Source organism: Vidua chalybeata, chromosome 35, assembly GCF_026979565.1.
Source record: "Vidua chalybeata isolate OUT-0048 chromosome 35, bVidCha1 merged haplotype, whole genome shotgun sequence".
Lineage (NCBI taxonomy): Eukaryota > Metazoa > Chordata > Aves > Passeriformes > Viduidae > Vidua > Vidua chalybeata.
This window is the reverse complement of record NC_071564.1, coordinates 170,043-189,158: the sequence shown is the minus strand read 5'-3', so window position 1 is coordinate 189,158 and position 19,116 is coordinate 170,043. Positions and strand designations below refer to the sequence as shown.

General features: G+C 58.4%; 1 protein-coding gene across 3 annotated transcripts; it reads left to right on the top strand.

Moving 5' to 3' along the window:
* Window positions 1-894: 894 nt before the first annotated feature.
* HNRNPL (heterogeneous nuclear ribonucleoprotein L) lies at window positions 895-18,247 on the top strand. 3 transcript variants are annotated; one of them, XM_053968533.1, is made up of 12 exons: window positions 1,080-1,221; window positions 1,926-2,163; window positions 2,872-2,957; window positions 3,789-3,885; window positions 4,810-4,882; window positions 10,471-10,542; window positions 11,849-12,141; window positions 13,798-13,919; window positions 15,256-15,457; window positions 16,510-16,567; window positions 16,645-16,740; window positions 17,753-18,247. In XM_053968533.1, exons 2-12 carry the CDS (start codon window positions 1,939-1,941, stop codon window positions 17,809-17,811), a joined length of 1,383 nt encoding a protein of 460 aa, XP_053824508.1. In that variant the 5' UTR covers window positions 1,080-1,221; window positions 1,926-1,938; the 3' UTR covers window positions 17,812-18,247. The 3 variants fall into 3 exon arrangements, with proteins under 3 accessions (XP_053824510.1, XP_053824509.1, XP_053824508.1); XM_053968534.1 differs by lacking the exons at window positions 15,256-15,457; window positions 16,510-16,567; window positions 16,645-16,740; window positions 17,753-18,247 and adding an exon at window positions 14,667-15,121 and having other exon boundaries at window positions 916-1,221; XM_053968535.1 differs by lacking the exons at window positions 11,849-12,141; window positions 13,798-13,919; window positions 15,256-15,457; ... (1 more) ...; window positions 16,645-16,740; window positions 17,753-18,247 and adding an exon at window positions 11,386-11,744 and having other exon boundaries at window positions 895-1,221.
* Window positions 18,248-19,116: the final 869 nt, after the last annotated feature.

Below are 19,116 nucleotides of genomic sequence, written 5' to 3'. Positions count from 1 at the left end.
CTGAGGGGGTTAAAGAGCTCCTGTGAGGGGACAGAAATGGCGGGAGGGACTGAGGGGGTAAAAGAGCTCCTGTGAGGGGGCAGAAATGGCGGGAAGGGCTGAGGGGGCGTAGGAAACCCTCATGAGAGGTAAAAAGAGGAAAAAGAGGAGTTGAGGAGGGGAAAGAGATTTGTGTGAGGGGAGAAAATGTGGGGAGAGAGGTTCTGAGGGGACAAATATGGCGGGAAGGGCTGAGGTGGGGGAAAAGATCCCGTTTGAGGGCTAAATATCGGGGGGTAAATACTGGGAGGGATAAAAAGTATTTTTTGAGGGAGTAAATATTAGGGAGTAAGTACAGAGAGTGCATAAGAAGTTTTTTAATGGAGTAGATATTGTGGGAACAAATACTGAGTGAGAGTAAAAGATCTTTTCTGAGGGAATAAATACTGAGGGGGATGCAAAAGATTTCCTTTGAGGGGGTAAATGCTGGGGATAAATATTGAGAGCGGGTGAAAAATGGTTTTTGGGGGCTTGAGTGTTGGGGGTTAAATATTGAGAGAGACTAAAACATCTCTGGGGAGGTGAATATTGAGGGGTAAGTACTGAGGGAAAGTAAAACAGTTTTGAGGGGATAAATAAATTCTTACTGGGAGGGAATGTTTCGGGTGTAAAACGCTGCTTTAAGGAAGTTAACTTTTAAGGGGTGCAGGGGTCCCGTTTTTCCTCGGCCTGGCCCCAAAGCTGCGGGTCGGGGGGTGTCCCCGTGCTTGTGGAGTGTCCCCAAGCCCACCGGGGGTGTCCCCAAACCTCGGTGTCCCAAACCCACCGGGGGTGTCCCCAAACCCACCGGGGGTGTCCCCAAGCCCACCGTGGGTGTCCCCAAACCTCGGTGTCCCCAAACCCTCGGTGTCCCCAAACCCACCGGGGGTGTCCCCAAATCCTCGGTGTCCCCAAACCCAGTGGGGGTGTCCCCAAACCCCCAATGTCCCCAAGCCCTCGGTGTCCCCAAACTGAGCAGGGATGTCCCCAAGCCCTCGGTGTCCCCACACCCAGCAGGGGTGTCCCCAAGCCCTCGGTGTCCCCACACCCACCAGGGGTGTCCCCAAGCCCTCGGTGTCCCCAGGAGAACTACGAGGACCCCCACAAGACGCCGGCGTCGCCCGTGGTTCACATCCGCGGCCTCATCGACGGCATCGTGGAGGCCGACCTGGTGGAGGCGCTGCAGGAGTTCGGGCCCATCAGGTGGGGACACGGGGGGGGGACACCGGGGTGGGGACGTGTGGGGACAGTGTGCTGGGACATGGGGACGTGGGGACAGTGTACTGGGACATGGGGACATGGGGACAGCGTGCTGGGACATGGGGACATGGGGACAGTGTACTGGGGACATGGGGACAGTGTGCTGGGACATGGGGACAGTGGGGACACTGGGGACAGTGGGGACATGTGGACAGTGTGGTGAGGACAGTGGGGACACTGGGTACAGTGGGGACATGGGGACACTCTGCTGGGGATACCGGGAACACTAGGGACAGTGGGGACATGGGGACAGTGTGGTGAGGACACTGGGTACAGTGGGGACACGGGGACAGTGGGGACAGTGGGGACATGGGGACAGTGGGGACATGTGGGGACATGTGGGAACAGTGTGCTGGGGATACTGGGGACACGGGGACAGTGGGGATATGGAGACATGGGGACACTGGGGACAGTGTGCTGGGACATGGGGACAGTGGGGTCACTGTGGTGAGGTGCTGGCGGTGACACCACGGTGACAACGTCCCCGTGTCCGAACTACATGGTGGGGGTGACACCCACGTGGGGGTGACACCGCGAAGCGATGCCACCACGGGGTGGCGCCGCCACCACAGCTACGTGGTGGTGACGCCGGGGGTTGGCGACACCACGGGGTGACGCCGCCACGCTGACGCTGTCCCCCGCCCAAGCTACGTGGTGGTGATGCCGAAGAAGCGGCAGGCCCTGGTGGAGTTCGAGGACATCCTGGGCGCCTGCAACGCCGTCAACTACGCGGCCGACAACCAGATCTACTTCGCCGGCCACCCCGCCTTTGTCAACTACTCCACCAGCCAGAAGATCTCGCGGCCCGGCGACAGCGACGACGCGCGCGGCGTCAACAACGTGCTGCTCTTCACCATCCTCAACCCCATCTACTCCATCACCACGGTCAGCAGGGCTGGCAACGGGCGTTTACTGGGGTTTATTGGTTTTTTTTGGGTTTTACTGGGTTTTTTTTTTTGGTTTTTTTGGGGTTTTTTTGGGTTTTATTGGGGTTTTACTGGGGTTTATCAGAGTTTGGGGTTACCAACATCGTGCTGCTCTTCACCATCCTCAACCTCATCTGCTCCATCACCACGGTCAGCAGGGCTGGGAACGGGGATTTACTGGGGTTTATTGGTTTTTTTTGGTTTTACTGGGTTTTTTTGGGGTTTTATTGGGGTTTTTTGGGGTTTTATTGGAGTTTGAGGTCACCAACAATGCCAGGGCTGCTCTTCACCATCCTCAAGCCCATCTGCTCCATCACCATGGGGGGTGGGATTTTAAGGCATCCTAGCTTAGTTTTGGGAGTCTCACGTTGGTTTTTGGGTTCCCAGGTTGGGTTTTGGGGTCCTGGGCTGTATTTTTTGGGGTCCCAGGTGGGTGTTCAGGGTCCCAGCTTGGATTTTGGGGTCCCAGGTGGGTGTTTGGGCTCCCAGGTTGGGTTTTGGGCTCCCAGGTTGGGTTTTGGGGTCCCGGGTGTGTTTTGGGTTCCCGGGCTGGGTTTTGGGTCCCAGGTTGTGTTTTGGGGTCCCGGGTTGGGTTTTGGGGTCCCAGGCTGTGTTTTGGGGTCCCGGGCTGTGTTTTGGGGTGCCCCTGACCCCCCGTCCCCCCCAGGACGTGCTCTACACCATCTGCAACCCCTGCGGGCCGGTGCAGCGCATCGTCATCTTCCGCAAGAACGGCGTGCAGGCCATGGTGGAATATCCCAGATCCCAAACGGAGTTCGGGGCTCTTGGGGCTGGGGGGGGGGGGTCCCCGAAATCCCAGCGCCCCGAATTCCCCCCGGGAGCGGCGATCCAAGGGGTGCCAGCTCCCCGGAATCGCTCGGGTGGCCCCACCTGGCTCTGTCCCCGTGTGCCCGGCGCGCTGAGACCCCAAAATTCCCCAGATCCCGTCGGGAATTCCCCAGATCCCATTGGGAATTCCCCAGATCCCGTCAGGAGTTCCCCAGATCCTGTCAGGAATTCCCCAGGTCCCGTCAGGAATTCCCCAAATCCCATCGGGAATTCTCCCAATCCTGATCCCATTAGGAGTTCCCCAGATCCTGTCAGGAATTCCCTAGATCCCACTGGAATTCTCCCAGTCCTGATCCTGTTGGGAATCCCCTGATGCCAAACCCCCTCGGGACTTCGCCAAATCCCCCGATCCCATTGGAATCCCCCGGTGCCGTTGGAATTCCCCAATGCCATGGGAAATTCCCCAAATCCCCCAATCCTGTTGGAACCCCCCGATCCCGTTGGAATGCCCCAAATCCCCCGGTGCCGTTGGAATCCCCTGATCCCATTGGAATCCCCCGGTGCCGATGCCATTGGGAATTCCCCAAATCCCCCGTTCCAATTGGAATCCCCCGGTGCCGTTGGAATCCCCCAAATCCCCCGGTGCTGTTGGGATTCCCCAAATCCCCTGATCCCGTTGGAATCCCCCGGTGCCGTTGGAATTCCCTGATGCCATTGGGAATCCCCCAAATCCCCCGGTGCCGTTGGAATCCCCCGGTGCCGGTGCCGGTGCCGCGCTTTCCTTGACGGGCGCACGTTCGACTCGGTGCAGAGCGCGCAGCGCGCCAAGGCCTCGCTCAACGGCGCCGACATCTACTCGGGCTGCTGCACCCTCAAGATCGAGTACGCCAAGGTGGGCGCACCTGGGGGGACACCTGGGGCACCTGGGAATAACACCTGGGGGGACACCTGGGAATAACACCTGGAACACCTGGGGGCACCTGGGCCACCTGGGGGACACCTGGGGGGACACCTGGGGCACCTGGAATAACACCTGGGGGGACACCTGGAACACCTGGGAATAACACCTGGGGGGACACCTGGAACACCTGGGAATAACACCTGGGGGGACACCTGGGAATACCTGGGGGGGACACCTGGGGGGGACACCTGGGAACACCTGGGGGGACACCTGGGAACACCTGGGGCACCTGGGAATACCTGGAGGGACACCTGGGGCACCTGGGAATAACACCGGGAACACCTGGGCTACCTGGGAATATCTGGGGGGACACCTGGAACACCTGGGAATAACACCTGGGGCACCTGGGAATAACACCTGGAACACCTGGGAATACCTGGGGGGACACCTGGGGGGACATCTGGGAACATCTGGGGCACCTGGGAATACCTGGGAATAACACCTGGCACACCTGGGGGGACACCTGGGAACACCTGGGGGGACACCTGGGGCACCTGGGAATAACACTGGGAACACCTGGGGCACCTGGGAATAACACCTGGCACACCTGGGGGAACACCTGGGGGGACACCTAGGGCACCTGGGAATAACACTGGGAACACCTGGGGCATCTGGGAATAACACCTGGCACACCTGGGGGGACACCTGGGAATACCTGGGAATAACAGCTGGCACACCTGAGGGGACATGTGGCACACCTGGGGCAGCTGGGAATACACCTGGGCACACCTGGGGGGACACGTGGCACACCTGGGAACACATGGGGATACACCTGGCACACCTGGGAGTGTACTTGGGGGTACCTGGGCACAGGTGGGCAGGTGCCAACCCCCCGTGCCCCACCCCCCCCCCTAGCCCAGCCGCCTGAACGTGTTCAAGAACGACCAGGACACCTGGGACTACACCAACCCCAACCTGAGTGGGACAGGTAAGGCAGCCCGGCCTCACCTGGGCTCACCTGGGCTCACCTGAGCTCACCTGGGCTCACCTGGGCTCACCTGAGCTCACCTGGGCCAGGGGATCTTTCCCCAGACTGGGGGGGTTTCAGGTGTCCTTCCCAAAATTGGGGGGTCTCAGGTATCCTTCCCAAAATTGGGGGGTCTCAGGTGTCCTTCCCAAAACTGGGGGTTCTTCCCCAAAAATTTGGGATCGGGGGGGTGTGGCCTTCGCCAGTTCTGATTCAGCCTCGCCTCCTCCTCCTCTTCCTCTTCCTCCTCACGCCACATGGGGGGGGGGGGGGCAAAGAACCCCCAAAAAAATCTGAGAGGAAAAAAAAGCTCCAAAACCCCGAAAAAAACCCCAAAAACCACCGGCAGGACCCCCCGGCGAGGGACACATCCACCGCCCACGGGCGCTTCCCAAAAAAATCCCAAAACCCCCCAAAAAACTCATCCCAAAAAATCGGGGGGCCGGAGGGGCCCCCCCAAAAAAACCCGCGGGGAGCGGCGAAATCCGGAGCTCCCGGTGGGATCTGGGGAGGTTTTGTGGGAATTCTCAAATTTCCACGGCACAAACCCGGTGGGTTTTAGGATTTCAGCAACACGGACACATCCCAGGAGCATTTCCTAGGAATTCTCTCATTTCCAAGGCACAATTTGGGTGGATTTTAGGAATTCTCTCAACAACAGCACAACCCAAGAGCATTTTTCAGGAATTCTCTCATTTCCAAGGCACAAAACCCAGTGGTTTTTGGGAGTTCTTTCAACATCAGCACACGCCAAGAATATTTTTGTAGGAATTCTCAAATTTCCAAGGCACAAAACCCGGTGGTTTTTAGGAACTCTCTTCACGGACACATCCAAGAACATTTCCTAGGAATTCTCAAATTTCCAGGGCACAAAACCTGGTGGTTTTTAGAAATTCCAGCAACATCAACACATTCTCAAGAACATTTTTGTAGGAATTCTCTCATTTCCAAGGCACAATTTGGGTGGATTTTAGGAATTTTCTCAACATCAGCACAACCTAAGAGCATTTCCTGGGAATTCTGGCATTTCCAAGGCACAAACCCGGTGGTTTTTGGGAGTTCTCTCAACATCAACACATCCCAAGAATATTCCTTAGGAATTCTGGCACTTCCGAGGCACAATTTGGGTGGATTTTAGGAATTCTCTCAACACATCCCAGGAACATTTTGTAGGAATTCTCTCATTTCCAAGATACAAAACCCGGTGGTTTTTAGGATTTCAGCAACATGGACACATCCCAGGAACATTTTTTTAGGAATTCTGGCACTTCCAAGGAACAATTTGGGTGATTTTTAGCAATTTTCTCAACATCAACACAACCCAAGAGCATTTCCTGGGAATTCTCTCATTTCCAAGGCACAGTTTGGGTGGATTTTAGGAATTCTCTCAACATCAACACAACCCAACAGCATTTCATGGGAATTTTGGCATTTCCAAGGCACAAACCCGGAATTAGGAAAATCAGGAATTCTCTCAATATGGAAACATTCCAGGAACATTTTTTAGGAATTCTCTCATTTCCAAGGCACAAACCCGGTGGTTTTTGGGAATTCTCTCAACATCAGCACATCCCAAGAATAATCCTTAGGAATTCTCTCATTTCCAAGGCACAATTTGGGTGAATTTTAGGAAATCTCTCAACATCAACACAACCCAAGCGCATTTTCTGGGAATTCTGGCATTTCCAAGGCACAAAACTCAGTGTTTTTTAGGATTTCAGCAACATGGAAACATCCCAGGAACATTTTTGTAGGAATTCTCTCACTTCCAAGGCACAATTTGGGTGGATTTTAGGAATTCTGTCAACATCAACACAACCCAAGGGCATTTCATGGGATTTATGGCATTTCCAAGGCACAAACCCGATGGTTTTTGGGAATTCACTCAACATCAGCACATCCCAGGAGCAATTTTGTGGAAATTCTCAAATTTCCAAGGAGCAATTCGGGTGAATTTTAGGAATTCTCTCAACATCAGCACAACCCAAGAGCATTTTTCAGGAATTCTCTCATTTCCAAGACACAAACTCGGTGGTTTTTGGGAGTTCTCTCACATCAACACATGCCAAGAATATTTTTGTAGGAATTCTCTCATTTCCAAGGCACAATTTGGGCGAATTTAGGAATTCATCAGCACAACCCAAGAGCATTTTTTAGGATTTCTCTCATTTCCAAGACACAGAGCTGGTGGTTTTTGGGAATTCTCTCAATATGGAAACACCCCGATAATATTTTTGTAGGAATTCTCTCATTTCCAAGGCACAAAACCCGGTGGTTTTTGGGAGTTCTCTCAACATCAGCACATCCCAAGAATATTCCTTAGGAATTCTGGCATTTCCAAGGCACAATTTGGGTGGATTTTGGGAATTCTCTCAACATCAGCACAACCCAACAGCATTTCCTGGGAATTCTGGCATTTCCAAGGCACAAACCCGGTGGTTTTTGGGAATTCTCTCAACATCAGCACATCCCAGGAACATTTTTTAGGAATTCTCTCATTTCCAAGGCACAAAACGTGGTGGTTTTTGGGAATTCACTCAGTATCAACACATGCCAGGAACATTTTTTAGGAATTCTGGCACTTCCAAGGCACAATTTGGGCGAATTTTAGGAATTTTCTCAACATCAGCACATCCCAAGAACTTTTTTTAGGAATTCTGGCACTTCCAAGGCAGAATTTGGGTGAATTTTAGGAATTTTCTCAACATCAGCACATCCCAAGAACTTTTTTTAGGAATTCTGGCACTTCCAAGGCCCAGTTTGGGCGCGTTTCACCAACTTCCTGCACCTTCCAAGAGCCACTTGCGATGGTTTTTTGGGAATCCCGTGGTTCCCCTCCAAGGATGTTTTTAATTTTTGGGAATTCGGCAGCATGGACACACTCCAAGGACACCTTTTGGGAATTCTCTCACTTCCAAGACCCGGTTTTGGTGGGTTTTTAGGAATTCTCTCAGCGCAGTTGACATCCAAGAGCTTTGGTTTTTAGGAATTCTCTCCTTTCCAAGACCGGATTTGGGGGATTTTTAGGAATTTCTGGTGGGTTTTAGGCGTTTCCACAGCCTGGTTCCACTCCAGGATGATTTTTTTTTTAGGAATTCTCTGACTTCCAAGAGTTTATTTAGGAATTTCTCACTTCCAGGGTCTTGTTTTGGGGGGGGGGGGGGGGTTTAGGGATTTCGCCACTTCCAGGTCGTTGGTTTTGGTTTGTTTTTTTTTTAGCAGTTCCTCACCGTAGCTGCCCTTCAAAGCCCATTTTTGGTCATTTTTAGGAATTCTCTCCCTTCCCAGACCATTTCCTCGGGGTTTTTGAGGAATTCCCTCCCCACACTTTAAATCCAAGACCAGTTTCGATGGTTTTTGGAATTCTCTCACTTCCCAGACCCAATTCCAGCACTTTTAGGAACTTTCTCACATCCCCGAGCCCGTTCTCGGGGTTTTCAGGAATTCTCTCCCACCCAAGACCATTCTTGGGGTATTTTTGGGAATTTCTCATATCTGAGACCATTTTTTGGGTGTTTTTAGGAATTCTTTCACATCCAAGACCATTTTTCGGATTTTTTAGGAATTCTTTCACACCCAAGACCATTTTTTTGATACTTTTGGGAATTTCTCATATCCGAGACCATTTTTGGGGTGTTTTTGGGAATTCTCACACCCAAGGCCAGTTTTTGGGTGTTTTTAGGAATTTCTCACACCCAAGACCATTTTTTGGGTATTTTTAGGAATTCTCTCACATCCAAGGCCAGTTGTTGATGGTTTCAGGAATTCCCTCACCTCCCAGACCACATCCCATTATTTTCAGGAAAGCTCCCAAAACCCCAAACCCACCAGATCTGGGCTGGGGGCAGGGGGCTGAACCCCCAGGAACATCCACAGGAACATTCCAGCAACATTCCAAGAACATTCCAAGAAACATTCCTGGGAACATCCCCAGGAACATTCCAAGAAACATTCCAGCAACACCCAAGGAACATTCCAAGAACACCTCAGGAACATTCCCAAGAACATTCCAGCAACACTCAAGGAATACCTCAGGAACACCCCAGGAACATTCCAGAACACCCCCAGGAACATTCCAAGAAACATTCCTGGGAACATTCCAGCAACACCCAAGGAACATTCCCAGGAGCATTCCGAGAATATTCCAGGAAACATTTCAGGAACATTCCAAGGAACACCTCAAAGAACATTCCAAGAGACATTTCAGGAACATTCCAAGGAACATTTCAGGAACATTCCAAGGAACATTCCAAGAAACATTCCAGGAACACCTCAAAGAACATTCCAAGAAACATTTCAGGAACACCTCAAAGAACATTCCAGCAGCACTCCCAAGAAACATTCCAAGGAACATTTCAGGAACATTCCAGGAACATTTCCAAGAGCACCCCCAAGGAACATTCCAAGAACATTCCAAGGAACATTCCAAGGAACATTTCAGGAACACCCCAGGGAACATTCCAAGAAACATTTTCAAGAGCACCCCCAAGGACATGCCCAAGGAACATTCCAGGAACATTCCAGGAACACCCCAAGGAACATTCCAGGAACATTCTAAGAACACCCCAAGGAACATTCCAGGAACATTCTAAGAACACCCCAAGGAACATTCCAGGAACATTCCAAGAACATTCCAAGGAACATTCCAAGAAATATTTCAGGAACATTCCAAGAACACCCCAAGGAACATTCCAGGAACATTCCAAGGAACATTTCAGGAACATTCCAGGAACATTCCAAGAACATACCAAGAACATTCCAGGAACATTCCAAGGAACATTCCAGGAACACCCCAAGGAACACCCCAGGGAACATTCCAGGAACATTCCGAGGAACATTCCAGGAACACCCCAAGGAACATTCCAGGAACATTCCAGGAACATTCCAAGGAACACCCCAAGGGCCACCCCAGGAACGTTCCAGCAGCGCCCCCGGAGCGCCCCCACGGCCGGGGGGTGCCGGGGTGCCCTGCCCGTTCCGGGGGGCTCGGGGCCCGTTCCGGGGGGCTCGGGGCCCTTGGGTGACTCTCGCCCTGTGCCGCAGGGGCCGGGGCGCGCCGGGAGCAGCCGCGGGTAAGAGGAGCCCCCTGCCCCCCCCTCGGGGGGCACGCAGGAGCTTTTTGCCCCCCCCGGGACCTGTAAGTAGCCCCCTCTCGTCTCCTCCTTGCCTCTTGTGGGGTTTTTGCTTTGCCTTTTTCCTGCTCTTTTCAACCCAAAACCTGCCAGCTCTCCAGGAGGGAGGATTTGACCCAAACGCCGCGTTCCGAACCCGACCCCTCCCCCTCCCCCTCCCTGACCCCCCCAGGTTCCGTCCTGACCCCCCCCCCCCCCACCCGGTGCTGGTAATTAGCGACCCTCATTAGCGATTACCGGCTAATTAACAGCCTGAGGGCTCTTTGCTGAGCTTGGGGGGGGGGGTGTGGGGGGCACCCAAAATCTTCGGGAGGGGCCCAAATTCTCCAGGGTGTGGGGGGGGGGGAGGGGGGGGTCTGGGGAGCTGCGACCCCCCCCGGGACCCCCCCTGAGCCGGGCGTGTCCCCCCCCCCCCAGGAGACCCCGGTGGGAACCCCAACAAACGGCAGCGGCAGCCGCCCCTCCTGGGGGACCACCCGGCTGAGTACGGTACGGGGGCTGGGGGGGCTCTGGGGGGGCTGGGGGCAGCTCTGGGGGGGCTGGGGGCAGGTTTGGGGGGGCTGGGGGCAGCTCTGGGGGGGGTTGGGGAGGTTTAGGGCAGGTTTGGGGGGGCTGGGGGGAGGTTTGGGGGGGTGGGGGCAGGTTTGGGGGGCTGGGGGAGGTTTGGAGCAGCTCTGGGGGGGTTTGGGGCAGGTTTGGGGGGGTTGGGGCAGGTTTGGGGGGACTGGGGGGAGCTCTGGGGGGGCTGGGGGCAGCTCTGGGGGGGTTTGGGGCAGGTTTTGAGGGGGCTGGGGGGAGGTTTGGGGGGGCTAGGGGCAGCTCTGGGGGGGCTGGGGGCAGGTTTGGGGGGGCTGGGGGCAGCTCTGGGGGGGCTGGGGGCAGCTCTGGGGGCATTGGGGCAGGTTTGGGGGGACTGGGGGGAGGTTTGGGGGGGCTGTGGCAGGATTGGAGCAGTTCTTGGGGGGCTGGGGGAGGTTTGGGGGGGTGGGGGCAGGTTTTGGGGGGGCTGGGGGGAGGTTTGGGGCAGCTCTGGGGGGTTTGGGGCAGGTTTGGGGGACTGGGGGAGGTTTGGGGGGATTTGGGGCAGCTCTGGGGAGGGGCTGGGGGCAGGTTTTGGGGGGCTGGGGGAGAGGATTGGGGGGGTTGGGGGCACCTCTGGGGGGGCTAGGGGTAAATCTGGGGGGCTGGGGGGGGGTTTGGGGGGGGCTGGGGTCTCCCTCTGCCCCTGGGGGTCTCTGCCCCTTTGCTGTGCCCCCTCTCAGGGTCTGGGGGGGGGGGGCTCTCTCCTTTTGGGGTCCCCCCTGACCCCGGGCTCTCTCCCCTCCCCCCCAGGTGGCCCCCACGGTGGCTACCACGAGGGCTACAAGCCCCCTCCCCCAATTTGGGGTCCCCCCTCCCATTTGGGGGTCTCTCTCTCTCTCTCTCTCAGGGGTCTCTCCCCCCACTTTGGGGTCCCCCCTGACCCTTTCCCCCTCCCCCCAGGTGGCCCCTACAGTGGCTACCACCACCACAACAAGGGCTACGAGCCCCTTCCTGCAATTTGGGGTCCCCCATCGCATTTGGGGGTCTCTCTCAGGGGTCTCTGTCTCTCTCAGGGGTCTCTCCCCCCATTTTGGGGTCTCCCCTGACCCTTTCCCCCTCCCCCCCAGGTGGCCCCTACAGTGGCTACCACCACCACAACAAGGGCTACGAGCCCCTTCCTGCAATTTGGGGTCCCCCATCGCATTTGGGGGTCTCTCGGGGGTCTCTCCCCCCATTTTGGGGTCTCCCCTGACCCTTTTCCCCCTCCCCCCAGGTGGCCCCCACGGTGGCTACCACCACGGCCACTACCACGACGAGGGCTACGGGCCCCCTCCCCCGCACTACGAGGGCCGGCGCATGGGGCCGCCGCCGGTGGGGGGTGGGCACCGCCGGGGTCCCGGGCGCTACGGCCCCCAGTACGGGCACCCCCCGCCCCCCCCGCCGCCGCCCCCCGACTACGGCCCCCACGCCGACTCGCCCGTGCTCATGGTGTACGGGCTGGACCAGGCCAAGATGAACTGTGACCGCGTCTTCAACGTCTTCTGCCTCTACGGCAACGTCGAGAAGGTGGGGAGGGGTCCTGGGGGGGATTTGGGGGGTCGTCAATGGGGTTTGGGGGGGGTTTGGGGGGTCCTCACTGGGGCTGGACCAGGTCAAGATGAACTGTGACCGCGTCTTCAACGTCTTCTGCCTCTACGGGAACGTGGAGAAGGTGGGGAGGGGTCCTGGGGGGTCCTAAAGGGGAATTTGGGGGGTCCTGGGGGGGGGGTTGGGGGGTCCTCAGTGGGGTTTGGGGGTGTTTGGGGAGGATTTGGGGGGTCCTCAGTGCGGCTGGAGCAGGCCCAGGTGAGCTGTGACCGAGTGTTCAACGTCTTCTGCCTCTATGGGAACGTGGAGAAGGTGGGGAGGGGTCTTGGGGAGGTTTGGGGGGTCCTGCAGGAGGTCTGTGCCATGTCCCAGTGTCCCTCACCTGTCCCAATGTCCCCTCACCTGTCCCTGTGTCCCTCACGTGTCCTTGTCCCCTCACCTGTCCTCCCCTGACCCACCTGTCTCTCACCTGTCCCCCCCTGTTTCTCACCTCTCACCTGTCCCGTCTCTCACCTGTCCCACCTGTCTCTCACCTGTCTCTCACCTGTCCCTGTCTCTCACCTCTCTCACCTGTCTCTCACCTGTCCCTGTCCCACCTGTCCCTGTCTCACCTGTCCTGTCCCCCCGTCTCACCTGTCCTGTCTCACCTGTCCCTGTCCCCCCGTCTCACCTGTCCCTGTCTCACCTGTCTCACCTGTCTCACCTGTCTCACCTGTCCCTGTCTCACCTGTCCCTGTCCCCCCGTCTCACCTGTCCCTGTCTCACCTGTCCCTGTCCCCCCGTCTCACCTGTCCCTGTCTCACCTGTCCCTGTCCCCCCCATCTCACCTGTCCCTGTCTCACCTGTCTCACCTGTCTCACCTGTCTCACCTGTCTCACCTGTCCCACCTGTCCCTGTCCCACCTGTCCCTGTCTCACCTGTCCCTGTCCCCCCCATCTCACCTGTCCCTGTCTCACCTGTCTCACCTGTCTCACCTGTCTCACCTGTCCCACCTGTCCCTGTCCTGCCTGTCCCTGTCTCACCTGTCCCTGTCTCACCTGTCCCTGTCTCACCTGTCCCTGTCCCCCCCATCTCACCTGTCCCTGTCTCACCTGTCCCTGTCTCACCTGTCTCACCTGTCCCACCTGTCCCTGTCCCACCTGTCCCTGTCCCACCTGTCCCTGTCTCACCTGTCCCACCTGTCCCTGTCCCACCTGTCCCTGTCCCACCTGTCCCTGTCCCCCCCGTCTCACCTGTCCCACCTGTCCCTGTCCCACCTGTCCCTGTCCCACCTGTCCCTGTCCCCCCGTCTCACTGTCCCTGTCTCACCTGTCCCTGTCTCACCTGTCTCACCTGTCCCTGTCCCCCCCGTCTCACCTGTCCCTGTCTCACCTGTCCCTGTCCCCCCTGTCTCACCTGTCCCTGTCTCACCTGTCCCTGTCTCACCTGTCTCACCTGTCCCTGTCTCACCTGTCCCTGTCTCACCTGTCCCTGTCCCCCCCGTCTCACCTGCCCCTGTCTCACCTGTCTCACCTGTCCCTGTCTCACCTGTCCCTGTCTCACCTGTCTCACCTGTCCCTGTCTCACCTGTCTCACCTGTCCCTGTCCCCCCTGTCTCACCTGTCCCTGTCTCACCTGTCCCCGCTGTGTGTGCAGGTGAAGTTCATGAAGAGCAAGCCGGGCGCGGCCATGGTGGAGATGGCCGATGGCTACGCCGTGGACCGAGCCATCACCCACCTCAACAACAACTTCATGTTCGGCCAGAAGCTCAACGTCTGGTGGGCTCGGGGGTCCCGGGGTGATTCTGGGGGGTCCCAGGGGGTCCCTGGGGTGATTCTGGGGGGTCTTTGGGGGTCCCTGGGGTGATTCTGGGGGTCCCAACCCCTCCCCACCCTCACCCATTTCAACAACAACTTCATGTTCGGCCAGAAGCTCTCAACGTCTGGTGGGCTCGGGGGTCCCGGGGTGATTCTGGGGGGTCCCAGGGGGTCCCTGGGGTGATTTTGGGGGTCCCTGAGTGATTCTGGGGGGTCTTTGGGGGTCCCTGGGGTGATTCTGGGGGTCCCAACCCCTCCCCACCCTCACCCACCTCAACAACAACTTCATGTTCAGCCAGAAGCTCTCAATGTCTGCTGGGCTCGGGGGTCCCGGGGTGATTTTGGGGGGTCCTGGGGGTGGTTTTGGGGGGTCCTGAGGGGTCCCGGAGGTGATTTTGGGGGTCCCTGAGTGATTCTGGGGGGTCTTTGGGGGTCCCAACCCCTCCCCACCCTCACCCATCTCAACAACAAATTCGTGTTCGGCCAGAAGCTCTCAACGTCTGGTGGGCTCGGGGGTCCCAGGGGCGTTTTGGGGGGTCCTGGGAGGGTCCCTGGGTGATTTTTGGGGTCCCTGTGATATTCTGGGGGTCCCTGAGTGATTTTTGGGGTGCATTTTGATGATTTTGGGGTGGATTTCTTTGGTTTTTTCAACTTTTTGACCAATTTTTTCCCGTTTTTTCCCATTTTCTCCCCATTTCCCCCCGGCAGCGTCTCCAAGCAGCACGCCATCATGCCGGGGCAGTCCTGGGGGTTTTTGGGGTGGATTTTTGGAGTTTTGTCATTTTCTGACCCATTTTTTCCCATTTTCTCCCCATTTTCTCCCATTTTCTCCCCGTTTTTCCCCATTTCCCCTATGCCAGTGTCTCCAAGCAGCACGCCATCATGCCGGGGCAGTCCTGGGGGATTTTTGGGGTGGATTTTTGGAGTTTTTGTCATTTTCTGACCCGTTTTTCCCCATTTTCTGACCCGTTTTTCCCCCCGCAGTGTCTCCAAGCAGCACGCCATCATGCCGGGGTAGTCCTGGGGGGGTTTTGGGGTGGATTTTTGGGGTTTTTGGGTGGATTTTTGCCGTTTTGTCATTTTCTGACCCATTTTTCCCCATTTTTCCCCCGTTTTTTTCCCCCGGCAGTGTCTCCAAGCAGCACGCCATCATGCCGGGCCAGTCCTGGGGGGTTTTTGGGGTGGATTTTTGGGGTTTTTTGGGGTGGATTTTGGGGGTTTTTGGGTGGATTTTTGCAGTTTTTGTCATTTTCTGACCCGTTTTTTCCCATTTTCTCCCCATTTTTCCCCATCCCAGCGTCTCCAAGCAGCACGCCATCATGCCGGGCCAGTCCTACGGGCTGGAGGACGGCTCGTGCAGCTACAAGGATTTCAGCGGCTCGCGCAACAACCGCTTCTCCACGCCCGAGCAGGCGGCCAAGAACCGCATCCAGCACCCCAGCAACGTGCTGCACTTCTTCAACGCGCCGCTCGACGTCACCGAGGACAACTTCTACGAGGTGGCACCCCAAAACCCCCGGAGCCCTCCCCAAAACCCACCTGAGCCCCCAAAATCCACCTGAGCCCTGCCCAAAATCCCCTGAGCCCTGCCCAAAATCCCCTGAGCCCTGCCCAAAATCCACCTGAGCCCTGAACCGCTCCCCAAAATCCCCTGAGCCCTGCCCAAAACCCACCTGAGCCCTGAACCGCTCCCCAAAATCCCCTGAGCCCTGCCCAAAACCCACCTGAGCCCCCAAAATCCACCTGAGCCCTCCCCAAAATCCCCCTGAGCCCTGAACCCCTCCCCAGAACCCACCTGAGCCCCCAAAATCCACCTGAGCCCCGCCCAAAATCCACCTGAGCCCCGCCCAAAATCCCCCAGAGCCCTGCCTAAAATCCCCCAGAGCCCTGCCCAAAATCCACCTGAGCCCCCAAAATCCACCTGAGCCCTGCCCAAAATCCCCTGAGCCCTGCCCAAAATCCCCTGAGCCCCCAAAATCCCCTGAGCCCCCAAAATCCACCTGAGCCCCCAAAATCCACCTGAGCCCTCCCCAAAACCCACCTGAGCCCCCAAAATCCCCCTGAGCCCCGCCCAAAACCCACCTGAGCCCTGCCCAAAATCCACCTGAGCCCTGCCCAAAATCCACCTGAGCCCTGAACCCCTCCCCAGAACCCACCTGAGCCCCCAAAATCCACCTGAGCCCTGCCCAAAACCCCCCGGGACCCCTGCCCAAAGAGCCCTGAGCCCCCAAAATCCCCCTGAACCCCAGAAATACCCCTGACCCCCCAAAACTCCCCAGACCCCTGCCCAAAAATCCCCCTGACCACCCCAAAAATCCACCTGACCCCAAAAACCCCGGACCTCTGCCCAAAGCGCCCTGACCCCTCCCCAAAATCCCCCTGACCCGTCCCCAAAAATCCCCCTGACCCCTGCCCTAAACTGCCCTGAACCCCCAAACACCCCCAGACCCCTCCCCAAACCCCCCTGAGCTCTCAAACCCTTCCCCAAGCCCCCCCTGACCCCCCCAAACCCCCCCGAGCCCCCTCCCCTGACCCCCCCCGTCCCCCCCAGATCTGCGACGAGCTCGGCGTCAAGCGCCCCTCCTCGGTCAAGGTGTTCTCAGGCAAGAGTAAGTGCTGGGGGCGGGGGTCCCCGAGCCCCCCCGACACCCCCTGCCCCCCCCCCTGACGCCCCCTGCCCCCCCAGGCGAGCGCAGCTCCTCGGGGCTGCTCGAGTGGGACTCCAAGAGCGACGCCCTGGAGACCCTCGGCTTCCTCAACCACTTCCAGATGAAGAACCCCAGTGAGTGCCCCCCGGACCTCGGGGGGCTGGGGAGGGGGCTGGGGAGGGGGCTGGGGGCTTCCCCGGACCTCGGGGGGCTGGGGAGGGGGCTGGGGAGGGGGCTGGGGGCTTCCCAGAGTGAGGGGGGCTGGGGAGGGGGCTGGGGGCTTCCTCAGACCGAGGGGGGCTGGGGAGGGGGCTGGGGGCTTCCTCAGACCGAGGGGGGCTGGGGAGGGGGCTGGGGGCTTCCTCAGAGCCTCGGGGGGCTGGGGAGGGGGCTGGGGCTTCCCCGGACCGAGTGGGACTGGGGAGGGGGATGGGGGCTTCCCCAAACCTCGGGGGGCTGGGGAGGGGGCTGGGGGCTTCCCAGAGTGAGGGGGGCTGGGGAGGGGGCTGGGGAGGGGGCTGGGGGCTTCCCCGGACCTCGGGGGGCTGGGGAGGGGGCTGGGGGCTTCCCCAAACCTCGGGGGGCTGGGGAGGGGGCTGGGGGCTTCCCCACAGTGAGGGGGGCTGGGGAGGGGGCTGGGGGCTTCCTCAGAGCCTCGGGGGGCTGGGGGCTTCCCCGGACCAAGGGGGGCTGGGGAGGGGGATGGGGGCTTCCCTGGAGTGAGGGGGGCTGGGGAGGGGGCTGGGGAGGGGGCTGGGGGCTTCCTCAGAGCCTCGGGGGGCTGGGGAGGGGGCTGGGGGCTTCCTGGAGTGAGGGGGGCTGGGGAGGGGGCTGGGGGCTTCCTCAGAGTGAGGGGGGCTGGGGAGGGGTCTCAGGGGGGGGTTTGGGGGGGTCAGGGGGGGCTTGGGGAAGGCTTTGAGAGCTCAGGGGGGTTTGGGGAGGGGTCTGGGGGTGTTTGGGGGTTCAGGGCAGTTCTGGGCAGGGGTCCTGGGGGATTTTTGGGCAGGGGTCCGGGGGATGTCTGGGGGATTTTTGGGGTGCTCAGACCGAGGGGGGCTGGGGAGGGGTCTGGGGGCTTCCCCGGAGTGAGGAGGGGTCTGGGGAGCCCCCCTGACCCCCCCGTTCTGTGCCCCCCCCCCCCCACAGACGGGCCCTACCCCTACACGCTCAAGCTCTGCTTCTCCACGGCCCAGCACGCGTCCTGAGGGACCCCCGGGACCCCCGGGACCCCCCCCAGGATCCTCGGGGACCCCCGGGACCCCCCCCGGGATCCTCTGGACCTTCTGGATCTCCCCAGGATCCCCCCCAAAATCCCCCGGGACCCCCCCCCCGGGACCCTCTGGATCCTCTTGGGATCCCCCCTGGGATCCTCTGGGACCCCCCCCCCAGGACCCCCCCCGGGAACCCCCCAGATCCTCTGGGGACCCCCGGGATCCTCTGGGACCCCCCCAGGACCCCCCCCCAGGATCCTCTGGGACCTTCTGGATCTCCCTCCGGGACCCCCCCCCCAGGACCCCCCTGGATCTCCCCCCAAAAATCCCCCAGGGCACCCCTGGGACCCCCCCAGGACCCTCTGGATCCCCCCCAGAATCCCCCTGGGACCCCCGGGACCCCCCCAAATCCCCCAGGGCCCCCTGGGACCCCCCCAGGACCCTCTGGATCCCCCCCAGAATCCCCCTGGGACCCCCGGGACCCCCCAAAAATCCCCCAGGGCACCCCTGGGACCCCCCCAGGACCCCCTGGATTCCCCAATCCCCCTCAGGACCCCCCAACCCCCCCCCGGGACCCCCAAAATCCCCCCTGGGGACCCCAACCCCCCCCCCCCCGGGACCCCCCTTTTTTTTAAGGCCGAGGGGGTGCAGAGACCCCAAACCCCCCCTCCCCCCCCCATTTTTAAGGAGAAGGGGTTGAAATCCCCTCCCCCCCCCCCCAATAAAGTTGTTGTTTGGGAAACGAACCCCGAAATTTGGGGGGGCTTGGGGAGAATTTGGGGGGGTTTGAGGGAGGTCTTGAAAGGGATTTTTGGGGAGATTTCGGGGGGTTTAAAAGGGGTTTTTGGGGACATTTTGGAGCATTTTTTGGGGTTTTTTTTAAGAGTTTTTTGGGGAGATTTTGGGGTTTTTTAAAGTTTTTTATTGGGAAGATTTTTGGGGATTTTTAAATTTTTTTTTTTTTGGGAAGATGTTGGGGATTTTCAAAGGGTTTTTTTTTTTTAAAGTTTTTGGGGGTTTTAAAAGGTTTTTTTGGGGGAAGATTTTGAGGGGTTTTGAAAGGGTTTTTTGGGGGGTTTGGGGAAGATTTGGGGGGGGTTTGAAAGTTTTTTTTTTAAGATTTTGGAGGGGTTTTCTGGGAAGATTTTGGGAGTTTTTTTGGGGAAGATTTTGGGGATTTTGGAAGTTTTTTTTTGGGAAGATCTGGGGGAGTTTTGGGAAGTTTTTTGGGGGAGATTTTGGGGGTTTTGGAAGTTTTTTCGGGAAGGTTTTGGGGGTTTTGGGGTCCGGGGGGGCTGG

Coding starts and splice junctions, on each gene's coding strand:
- HNRNPL (XM_053968534.1), top strand. CDS start 962: ATGTCCCCAAGCCCTCGGTGTCCCCAAACTGAGCAGGGATGTCCCCAA. Junction 3,886..4,809: donor TCAAGATCGAGTACGCCAAG/GTGGGCGCACCT, acceptor CCCCCCCCCTAG/CCCAGCCGCCTGAACGTGTT. Junction 4,883..10,470: donor CCCCAACCTGAGTGGGACAG/GTAAGGCAGCCC, acceptor CCCCCCCCCCAG/GAGACCCCGGTGGGAACCCC.